Here is an 11982-nt window from a genome sequence, read left to right as displayed (position 1 = left end):
ACTTCACCTCTCTCATGAGGCTTTCCCTCACTGCATCCTGTATCCTCACAGCCCTTAACACACCACTCAACAAATACGCATTTACATCTAACCAAATGTGACCCTGTGTCCATATTTATGTTTCTATATATTAACGCATTCTTTTTTCCCCTGCCAGGCTCCATTAGTCTGGTTAGCTTTTGCCCATGTATCAGGAGATGAGGGGATGGGGAGAGGCTCAGAATCCAAACTTGACAGAGTAGGTATCCGCCACTAGGTGATGGTGGGGTCAGGCATCTCCTTAGGCTGTCTGTGCTTCTGTTTTCTTTTCAACAGAGATACCTGCTTTCTTGGAAACACATGTGATGGTCAGCTAGCCGTAGAAGCACTACTGTAATAACGATGTGATCTTTGTCATTTCTCTTCTTCGGACCTCACTAGTCCTACATATAAAAAGAGGAAGTTAAACTAGCTCAAATGTACTGGGCAGAAGGAATGGAGATTGTGCAGCTGAGGGAGCGGGGCCTGAAAAATAAGTGTGGGTTGTGTCGCCACACAGCGGGACTCCTGGGATCCTGACCTCTTTTAGGGGTCAAAAGAGGGCAAACTAGTTGCTTAACAATATTTAGAGCTATTTCTCTTTTCACTCTCATTCTACGAGTGTACACCGGAGTTTCCAGCAACTACATGGTATGTGAAGTCACCCCTCTAATGATAACCTGTAATGAGGTTATTACTGTGATTTTTAATGAATACATTTTAAAATATGTTTTAATTTCTTAAAAAGCAAACATTAATCTCTATTTATGTGTATATATATACAGGAAATGTACGCATATATATTCATTATATATATGAATATACATATATTCATGTATATATATATGCATTGTATATATGTATATACATATATGCATTGTATGTATGTATATACATATATGCATTGTATGTATGTATATACATATATGCATTGTATGTATGTATATACATATATGCATTGTATGTATGTATATACATATATGCATTGTATGTATGTATATACATATATGCATTGTATGTATGTATATACATATATGCATTGTATGTATGTATATACATATATGCATTGTATGTATATACATATATTCATTGTATGTATGTACATATATTCATTGTATGTATGTACATATATTCATTGTATGTATGTACATATTTCATTGTATATATGTATATATTCATTGTATATATACACATATATTCATTGTATATATACACATATATTCATTGTATATATACATATATTCATTGTGTATATATATACATATTCATTGTATATATGTATATACATATATTCATTGTATATATGTATATACATATATTCATTGTATACATTGTATATATGTATATACATATATTCATTGTATATATGTATATACATATATTCATTGTATATATGTATATACATATATTCATACATGTGTATATATATTTATACATTTCCTACATAAATAAAAGTTCTTTAATGTACTAATAATTTTTAAGTGAAAAGGAGTCCTGAGACCAAAATGTTTGAGAATCACTGAACCAGATTTCTAGATCTTTAAGATCATTAACTCACTCAACAAATAATTGTGCCTCCTGTGGCCAGGCATTTTGTAGATACCGAGGATAACGTGGTGATAACAACATGTTCCCTGCTCTGATAGAGTTTTACATTTGGGAGGGAAGAGACAAACGAATAAATTAACAAGGAGAGCAGTAGGTTTAATGAAGCCATAAAGCAGGACACATATTCCTGCACAATTTGTGCGCCTGCTCAGACGTAACACTCCGCAGCGCAGCAGGCAGATTCAGCGGCGTCGTCCCGGAAGAGCCCGAGCCCTCTCAGTTGCCCTAGGACGGCGAGGGCGGGGCCTGCTCGCCCCCCGGCGCTGGCGTCAGGTGACGTCACTGGGCCGCGCCAGCCAATCGTGGGCAGCCGGGGTCTAGGCACCATGGTGGCTGGCGGCCTGCGGGCGGCGCTGTGGCCCGTCGGGCGGCCCCACAGAGCCGCCCTAGCCTCCCGCCTTCCCCAAGCCAACGTCTCCGCCGTCGGTTCCGCGGCGCCGCCATGGCCGACGTAGAAGACGGAGAGGAAACCTGCGCCCTGGCCTCTCACTCCGGGAGCTCAGGCTCCAAGTCGGGAGGCGACAAGATGTTCTCCCTCAAGAAGTGGAACGCGGTGGCCATGTGGAGCTGGGACGTGGAGTGCGATACGTGCGCCATCTGCAGGGTCCAGGTGATGGGTAAGCGCTGCACGCGAGGCCAGGGCCGCGCTGCGGCCTCCGGGAGCCGACTTCGGGGTTGGGAAGGGACGGGCGTCCGCCAGAAGCCTCGGAAAGTGCCCCGCCTGGGAGAGTGGGTGGAGGTTGCCCTGCCCCGGCGCCGGAGGAACGCGGAGCCACACTCCTGCTGCGGCTCCTGAGGGCTGCGGCCGCCGCCTGGGGCTGCGGGGTTGTGCAACAGGCGCCTGGCGCCGGGTGGTTGGTGTCCTAGGGAGAGAGACGGGCAATAAACGGAGGTAAACAAGGTAATTTCAGGTAGTGATGGGTGTGACCAAGAAAGTAAAACCGGGTGATTGTTGGGAACTAGCCGGAAACACTTCGGTTTGTGTGGCCAGCCCCAGCCCCTGCTCTAAAAGCTCGTCACAAGGTGGTCAGGGTAAAGGCCGTGATTCAGCAGTGAACTTTAATAGTCTTGGTCACCACGAAAGTGATGCTCCGGAGTCATCTTCCACAAAACGACACCCTTAGTTCTTCTCGAGGGACGCAGGAAAGTGTTCACAGCCATTGCATTTCCGGATTAGCTTACCGCCGCTCTTCGAATGGCTTTTAAATCCGGATTGATCTAAGATGGGTCAGATAGCACTAGCGTGGCTTGAAGGGGACAGTGTGGTTCAAGAATATCTAAGTTTCATGGAAGCTGAAGAATTGTAAGCCCTTTTTTCAGAAACGTAAAACTTCACCTCCATCACACCCCCTCTCCATATCGGATGCCATTTCCTGGAGAAGATACTGTGCTGCTCTGAGGCATGCCTTTGTGGAGAATCCTCTTACAAATATGTCTTCTTTCTGTGATATTTTGAGTTAAAATATTAGACCAAGCGAAACTTCTCAGAACAGCTTAATCTTGTTATATTGTATATGGTTCTAAGATCTCAGACCACTTTGAAAAGCAGGTGCTACTTAAATGCAAGTTGTATTTTCAGATAGGGCGTTTAAAATTACTATGAGAGCGTCTTCAGTGGAGTTCTTTATTGAGGGTAGTTAAAGAAAACGGACATTTCTGTCGTTTGAAAACTGTGACTTGTCTTGAAAAATGAGAGAATTGGAGAACATAAAGAGAATTGCTCACCTTAAGGGGGGTGAGACTTTAAACATACCTGAATCAAGAGATTTCTCAGTTTATGCTCTTTTGTCTTTTATTCCTAAAGGCTTGTTTCAAAGAGGGTTTAAAACAATTGGATTCAGATATTTTTATCTCTTTCTTTTGAAAGACCTTGATATTAGACATGACCCACTTATTTTACATGGATCACTTGAGCCCAGGAGTTTGAGAACAGCCTAGGCAACATCGCAAGACCCTGTCTGTACAATTAAAAATTAAAATAAAAAAACTCACCAGGCATGGTGGCCTCCACCTACTCTGGAGGCTGAGGTGGGAGGATCCCTTGAGCCCAGGAGGTCGAGGCTACAGTGAGCCGTGTTCCTGCCACTGCCACTATACTCCAGCTTGGGTGACAGAATGAGACCCTGTCTCAGCAACAAACAAAACACATTAGGCTTTAAAAGTATCTAGTTTATTTGCCAGCAATACAGCTGTCCCTGCCGCCACTTAGGAATCATAATTTCCAGTTTGGGAAGCATTTTTAACTGATCCAGGAGACCCTTTTTTTTTTTTAAGACGAGTTTTGCTAAACATTTTATCTCCTAAATAAGTTTCCTTTAGTTTAAAGGAAACTAAGCTTTCACTTAGTTCCTTTCCAGTTTAAAAATAATGTTCCCAAAGGGTATTTTCAAAAGATTTATCTCCCAAAAAGCTATTTCCTCCCAAAGGAAAAACATTTAAAGAGTAAGTGGAAATGTATAACCTGAAATAATGATTGAAACTTGGCAACAAATAAACTTTACTGAGAGATTTTAATGTAGGTCAAAGTATAGGCTATAAATGACACATTTCATCATAAACTTTCTAATTATAGCAGGTATTCTGCTACTACAGGATCAGTCTTGCGTATTTACAACAGCTGTACTTTGGGTTCAGGAAAGTATTCTAGGCTAGACCTTTGTATTTTGTTTATGAGGTGTTAAAACCCACTTAGAGGTCAGGTGACAGCAGAAGGAAATTTTTTTTTCCAGACTTCCTAGTCCTTACCCTAGCATCATTCTAAAAGGTGTTATTGTACTCCTTAGAAATGTACTGTTTTAGATTCTAGGAAGATCATTAAAGCAATTTTTCATCTTTTATCTGAAACTTTAGGAATTTGTGTAGATTTGGGTCAGTTTTGATAATCTACATCAGAGCTATAAGTGTAATTTAGAGATTCTTAGATTCAGCAACAAGAACCCACTTAGTTCCCTTTCTTTAGTATTTGGAATTTATCTCACACACTTGTGATTTATTATACTTTCTGCTCCCAAGATTTGCCTGTCAGCCCATTCTGATATGGATAACACTCTCATCTTGGTTTCCACTCTCCTCCCTTCATTCAGAAAGGAGTGATGATTGCACAGTGAGCAAGTGCTGATGAAAAGGGGAATAGGTTTGCTAGTACAGCCAGTTATAATAGCCAGAGTAACCCTTCATGACTGTATCACCTTGGATATTTCACATAACTTTTTGGAGCCTTATTTTCCTAATTTGTAAAGAGGCAGTTGGGATCACCAACCTTAATATTAAAATTCTGTGATTGCACAGAACTAGCGCCAGATTCAGGTAGGATGTCTTCACTGTTATATCACAACCCTCATGATATTTAGTTGTTGTCTACGTCCCCATTTGCTGGTGAGCCCCTTGAGACCCAGCCTTGGTCATTTTGGTGTCCCCAGTGCATAACTCCTTGCACAGAGGAGATAGTAATTGTGGGATTGAAGAAAACCTCAGGAGGCAGTGGTTGTTTTTAATCCACACTGAAGAGACTAGGGCAGTGGTGTTTTTTTAAGGGTAAGAGCATGTGGCAAGGAGCAAACAAATGCCTGAGCAGAATCCAGTATAAGAAGAGAAGCAGCCTTCACCTTCACCGTGTTTCTATTTTTACAGGATTGTTTTTCCCCTATTTATGTTAAAAACTATTTTCTGTTGGTTCGAACTTCCTTTTACCCAACTCTGACTCCTCTTCCAGCTAGTGAATGAGTCCATTTTTGGTCCCTAAAATATTCTATATTACTTTTTTCATTAAGCTGATAGTATTCCAAATTGAATTTTGAAAACTTCTAGTACAGCCTTTAGGATCTCATTTTTAGTATTTACACCTACTCCACTATATTAGAAGTTACTATAAGCTCACTGGGCATGCTCATGGGCAGTTTATTTTCAAGACACCCTTTTAAATAACCCATACATATAATGTTAGTATTTGTTTATATATATATCAAGAAATTCTAGAAGGATACCCAAGAAACCAGTAATAAAGTAATTTATTAAAATATTTTACCATTGTTGGGTAAATGCTTTGGGCTCAGACTTATCTGTAAAGGAAGTATTTTCTTTGTTTTTTTTTTTTTTAACTTTTATTTTAGGTTCAGGGTTACAAGTACAGGGTTGTTACATAGGTAAACTTTTGTCACGAGGGTTTGTTGTTTATGGCTTCATGAAACGAACCTTATGTCACAAGATTTGTTGCACAGATTATTTCATCACCCAGGTATTAAGCCTAGTACCCGTTAGTTATTTTTCCTGATCCTCTCCACCCTCCACCCTCCGAAAGGCCCCAGTGTGTGTTGTTCCCTGCTATGTGTCCATGTATTCTCATCATTTAGCTCCCAAGCATTTTCTTACAAAGAAAAAACCTTAAGTGTTTAGGGATATCTAGTATTTACTTATTTTATCTGTAAAATTCTCACCAGTTTGTATCATCCCCACTTAATATATAAATACCTCACAGTATTGTCCCTTTTTTATAGATGAGGGAATTGGAGTTTGTAATTGGTCCGAGGCCATGAACCTAATAAATGCCAGTGAAATGGGATTTGACTGTAGATCTGGCTCCACAGCCCTTGCTTTCCCCTCTGTGTCTCACTGGCTTCTCACCAGCCTTGTCTGAATGACCATCAGTAGCAACCTATTGGAAGCATACAAAGCAGTTCATTTTAGAGGAACTCTGAAGTGTCTTAGGGTAGAAAGTAAAAAGTTACTTCTTATGAGTTGCTGAAGGAAAGCTTCTGTCAGTAAGTATGGATGACTTCAAAAAACTTGTTTATGAAAGAATCAATTTTTTTCAATTTAATTTTTATATAAGTTATATATTCACACAGTTCAGAAATTGAGGAAGGTATGTATATTACCTGGAAGAGGAGTAAAAACTCTCCTTCCCATTCCAAACCCTCCCAGTAAACTTTATTATTAGTTCCTTGGGTATCCTAGTGTTTCTTGATGTATGTATGAACAAATGCTAACATATATATATGGTTTATTTAAAGGGTGTCTTGAAAATAAACTGCCCATGAGCATGCCCAGTAAGCGTATAGTAACTTTGAATATAATGGAGTGTGGCATATTTTTCTCTAGTAGTTTTCTCTATTGGCACTGTCAAGACATCTTTTCATTAGAGCTTATAAAAATAGAGGATTTGTTAACCCTTGTGAAATTGCTCCTGGTTATTAGTAGAATGCCTTGTACTTTATTCCTCTTTAAGTAGTTATGTTCAGATGAGAAGTTAATAGTATGAGTCTTTATTGCCATCTCTAACCCTTAGGGCTTTTGACTTTGAAGTGTCTGGTTTTTAAAAATTGTATTCTGAGCATCAGAATGAGAATTGCTATTTGTTTACTTTTAGATGCCTGTCTTAGATGTCAAGCTGAAAACAAACAAGAGGACTGTGTTGGTATGTTGTAATTTCGTTCTCTTGCTTTTTCAACTGAAGGTTTTCTCTCAGTAGGGATGTTTGAATTTGAAATTAAGATTGACTTTATCAATACACAAAAATAAACTGTAAAGCAGTGATCCATTATTAATATAAAATATGTTGGTTCTCAAAAGAGTTTAATGGAATGAACCTGCAAATCCTTTTATTGCCATAATTAAGAAGAATTGGTTATATATTCCAGACATGGTCATAATAAACATTTTGGTAATCAAAAATTAAATATTTTCTATTAAGAAAATTATAAAATCAGAAATTTGTCAAAACATTATTTGAATCTTGGCTGTTATAGGTCACTTTTGGTTCTAATAATGCATTTCACTTTTCAATACTGTTATAATACAGTATTTAACTTTAAAACCAGAGTAGAAAAATTCTAAGTCTCAAGTATGTTTTTGGAATGTGGTTTGTGTATCAAATTTTCTTTAGAGTCTTAGACTACGAAAGTTGTCGTAGGCTAAATATTTTAGGCAGTTTGAAGATTTTTATGCCCTAGTTCTTGAGGTGATCAAGTCTAGATTGCTATATAAACATGTTTATAGATTTTCTTAGAATAAAAGATTGGCTTTGTATTTTGTGTTTGCATGGTGTACATAGAACACAAATACATGGTGTACATAGAACTTAATATTGATTCTTGCAGTTTTGATCCAGTTCTTCCTCCTGAAACGCTTAGAATGTTTCACCCTTGCTTCCTACCCCCTGTAGCCAATTTTCATAGGAATTCTTTTCTTTTTTTCTGCCTTATTTCTTTGATTTAATCTTTTTCTCTTGTCATATAGCTCAGTTGATCAAGCAAGGGACAGATGAATCCCAAATTTGAGATTGCATTCTAGATTGTGGATGATTTCCCTTGTTTTAAAGTTCTTCTTTCATGCTGCTTGTTTAAAAAGTATAAATTTGGGAATCATGAGGGGCAGGCCACTTTCTTTGATCACAGAGAGACTTCTCTCTCCAGCCAGCCACTTTGAAAAGTTCATCATCATATGAGGAATTGCACTGCTTATGGATGACTTAACACAATTCATCACTTCTAGAAAACAGCTCAGCTCAGATGCACAACTGAATGTTTAGAAGCCTACTGCATACTAAAAACATTTACAACTCATTCTGTCTTGGTAAATAAAAATTGGAAGGACATTTTTCCATAAAATAAAGCCCAGAAGATCTCTCAGGTCAGTGCATGACTGAGAAGGTCAGATCTAAGGAAGGTTCAAGTCCTTTCATCTCCTAACTTCAAGAAGACAGCATGTGGAGCTGTGTAGGAACTAGGGGTCATCACATCACCCATAGATTCTAGAACAGGGATGGAAAGGCTCTCAAACAGTGACTTATGTCTCTGTGTAACTTACACATTTTAAGTTTCTGTCTCTTTATACATAGAAAAACATTATTTTGGCCAATTAACTATCTTTTTTTCAAGATTATTATTTGTAATATAAAATAAGCTATAATTTTGAGTTCAGTATTTAAATTGAAATATGTAATGTCAACTCTTCTTTTTCTTTCTTTTAGTGGTCTGGGGAGAATGTAATCATTCCTTCCACAACTGCTGCATGTCCCTGTGGGTGAAACAGAACAATCGCTGCCCTCTCTGCCAGCAGGACTGGGTGGTCCAAAGAATTGGCAAATGAGAGTGGTTAGAAGGCTTAGTGCAGTTGTTCAGAGCCCTGGTGGATCTTGTAATCCAGTGCCCTACAAAAGCTAGAACACTCCAGGGGATGAATTCTTCAAATAGGAACCGATGGATCTGTGGTCCTTTGGGACTCATCAAAGCCTTGGTTTAGCATTTTGTCAGTTTTATCTTCAGAAATTCTCTGCGATTAAGAAAATTTATTAAAGATGGTCCTTCCTACCTCTGTGGTGTGCGTCGCGCACACAGCTTAGAAGTGCTATAAAAAAGGAAAAAGCTCCAAACTGAATCACCTTTATAATTTACCCATTTCTATACAGCAGGCAGCGGAAGCAGTTTCAGAGAACTTTTTGCATGCTTACGGTTGATCAGTTAAAAAAGAATGTTACAGTAACAAATAAAGTACAGTTTAAAACCCAACTCTTACTCTTAACTTGTTCCTAATATGTATTTTTGGCAGGGAGAGGGAGCAGTCCATGAGATCTTTATGTGATACGAGGATTTTAAGTTTGGGCCAGTGAACAGGGTAAATAAAATTTAACTTTTGGGCATATGGAATTTTGATTGTCTTTAAAGTTACTATTCTCTATCATTGATTCATCAAGAAAACCTAGATCTGCACTCACCTCACTGTTCAATCATTGAGTAGTAAAGGACAGAAGTATTTTCTAGTTCTGGTCAGATGATGTAATTTTTTTTTTTTTTTTTTTTTGAGGTGAAGTCTTGTTCTGCTACCCAGGCTGGAGTGCAGTGGCATGATGTCAGCTCACTGCAACCTCTGCCTCCCAGGTTCAAGTGATTCTCCTGCCTCAGCCTCCCAAGTAGCTGGGATTACAGGCATGTGCCACCACACCCAGCTAATTTTTGTATTTTTAGTAGAGACGGGATTTCCCCACGTTGGCCAGGCTGGTCTCGAACGCCTGACCTCAGGTGATTCGCCTGGCCTCCCAAAGTGCTGGGATTACAGGTGTGGGCCACTGTGGCCGGCCCAGATGATATAATTTAACTGTGTTTTAGGTAACATGTTAATGAGGGAAAATGTTTACCAGTGTAGCATTGGATCAAAAAGTTTATCACACAATGTTTTAATAAATGGTTTATTCTGCTTACCTTATTTGAATTGTCATTATAATTTTATGTGCAACCGTAAACTTAATAAACTAATTTGTTAAGTAAATAATTTGCAAAAATTTATATTCACTTGCTCTTTCATTTGACAGTAATAAAATTTACGGTTTATTACCTGGAAACAGTGCAAGAAAATACTAAACTTTATCAAACTGATTCACACTGAGGGGAGGTTATTTTGTAACAAATAATGGACCACAAGTTCATTTTGGATTCTTCTGTAGTAGAGACTACTGATATGAATTTAAGAAAAAACCTTAGAGTCTTAACTTTTCACATCTGCAGATTAAGTTTGCCATTCTGAATTTTTAAATCTAAGGGATGTGGATACATGGAATGTTTAAAAAGGTAACAATTAGAATAAAAATTAAAATTACGTATGCTTTTATATGGGTTACTTTTTATTGATCACATTTCTCTGGAAATTTTTGCTTTATATTTTTTCACAGTTGTCTTTCCAGCTACTGAAAAAATTATACAAATATCTTTTACCATTTAAACGGTTATCATTGTGCAGTGAACTGTTTTAGTAACTTTCTGTTTGACCTTTTTAGAAGGTTGCATCCTTAAGATGTGAACCAGATACATGGCTTTGCATTGAAGAGGAAAGCAGTAGAATGTCAGGTTACTTTAGGCAGTGTGACAGTATATAAATGAAATGTGGAGGATGGTGATAACGATTTGATTTTCCACACAGCAAAACCACAGTCCCGCCACCTAACAAAGCCCTGTTTATGCTACACACCAGCATCTGAGGGAAGAGGAGGCACTGTGACAAAGCAGCGCTGATGCTGCCCAGCCTGCGATGATTACAGCTCATCTGCACAGCCATCTGAAAGTTTAATACATACTCATCAGAGGGAACATGCTGGGACAATTTTGGGTTCCAACACAAAAGTTAAGCATCAAACAGGTTTTTCTTTCCATTTGATTAAATGATGCTGATTTTATTTTACTCTTGCATTAGAAACAAAGATTAGTTATCTTTTGCTATTTAATTTTCCATCTATGCAAATTGTGTTATTACAGCTGACCGCTATCAGTAAATCTTAACTCTGTTGGTCCCATTGCTTCCTTTTTTATAAAAATACTGTGTCCCCCTTTACTGTCGTGAAGTGAAATTCATAAATATATTTCCTACACATAGAATTTAAATGTATATAATTATTATATGATAGAACTAAAAAGAACTTGTAATTCAGTTGTATTTCAATATAGAAATACTTGGACATGGCCGGGCACGTTGGCTCACGCTGTAATCCAAGCACTTTGGGATGCCAAGGTGGGCGGATCACCCGAGGTCAGGCGTTCCAGACCAGCCTAGCCAACATGGTGAAATCCCGTCTCTAACAAAAATTGGCCGGGCGTGGTAGCAGGTGCCTGTAATCCCAGCTACTTGGGAGGCTGAAGCAGTAGAATCACTTGAACCCAGGAGGCAGAGATTGCAGTGAGCCGAGATCGCGCCACTGCACTCCAGCCTGGGCAATGAGTGAAACTGTCTCAAAAAAAAAAGAAATACGAAAGTAACTGTAAGAAAAAGCACTTTGCTGCTTTTTAAGTTATTGCCATGGAGCCAGGCACGGTGGTGCACACCTGTAGTCTCAGCTACTCTGAAGGCTGAGGTGGAAGGATTGCTTGAGCCTAGAAGTTTGAGGCTGCAGTATACCATGATCATGCCTGTAAATAGCCACCACACTTCAACCTGGGCAACATGGCGAGACCTTGTCTCCAAAATAAATAAGTTATTGCCACGGGGTAGTGTGGAGAAATGAACGTTTAATGCTCTGCAATGAAAAGGAGAAAATTTCAGTGTTTAGTAAGCCCTTGTTTGTATTTATTTATTTTTTTTGAGACAGAGTTTCACTCTTGTTGCCCAGGCTGGAATGCAATGACGCAATCTTGGCTCACTGCAACCTCCACCTCCCAGGTTCAAGTGATTCTCCTGCCTCAGCCTCCTGAGTAGCTGGGATTACAGGCATGCGCCACCATGCCCAGCTAATTTGTTGTATTTAGTAGAGACAGGGTTTCACTATATTGGTCAGGCTGGTTTTGAACTCCTGACCTCAGGTAATCCACCCGCCTCGGCCTCCCAAAGTGCTAGAATTACAGGCATGAGCCATCACACTGGGCCCAGCCCTTGTTT

At 39.1% G+C, this 11982-nt stretch overlaps 1 protein-coding gene across 2 annotated transcripts; it reads left to right on the top strand.

The window, feature by feature from the left end:
* The first annotated feature begins 1936 nt into the window (after positions 1-1936).
* On the top strand, positions 1937-10974 carry RNF7 (ring finger protein 7). Of its 2 annotated transcripts, none has more exons than XM_003265327.4 (3): positions 1937-2243; positions 6992-7039; positions 8594-9825. In XM_003265327.4, the coding sequence occupies exons 1-3, from the start codon at positions 2069-2071 to the stop codon at positions 8710-8712; spliced, it is 342 nt and encodes a 113-aa protein (XP_003265375.1). In that variant the 5' UTR covers positions 1937-2068; the 3' UTR covers positions 8713-9825. The 2 variants fall into 2 exon arrangements, with proteins under 2 accessions (XP_003265375.1, XP_012363788.1); XM_012508334.2 differs by having other exon boundaries at positions 1942-2236; positions 8594-10974.
* The last annotated feature ends 1008 nt before the right edge of the window (positions 10975-11982 follow it).

Source organism: Nomascus leucogenys, chromosome 8, assembly GCF_006542625.1.
Source record: "Nomascus leucogenys isolate Asia chromosome 8, Asia_NLE_v1, whole genome shotgun sequence".
NCBI classification, from domain to species: domain Eukaryota; kingdom Metazoa; phylum Chordata; class Mammalia; order Primates; family Hylobatidae; genus Nomascus; species Nomascus leucogenys.
Note: the sequence above shows the minus strand (reverse complement) of the source record. Positions and strands in the feature narration are given on the sequence as shown.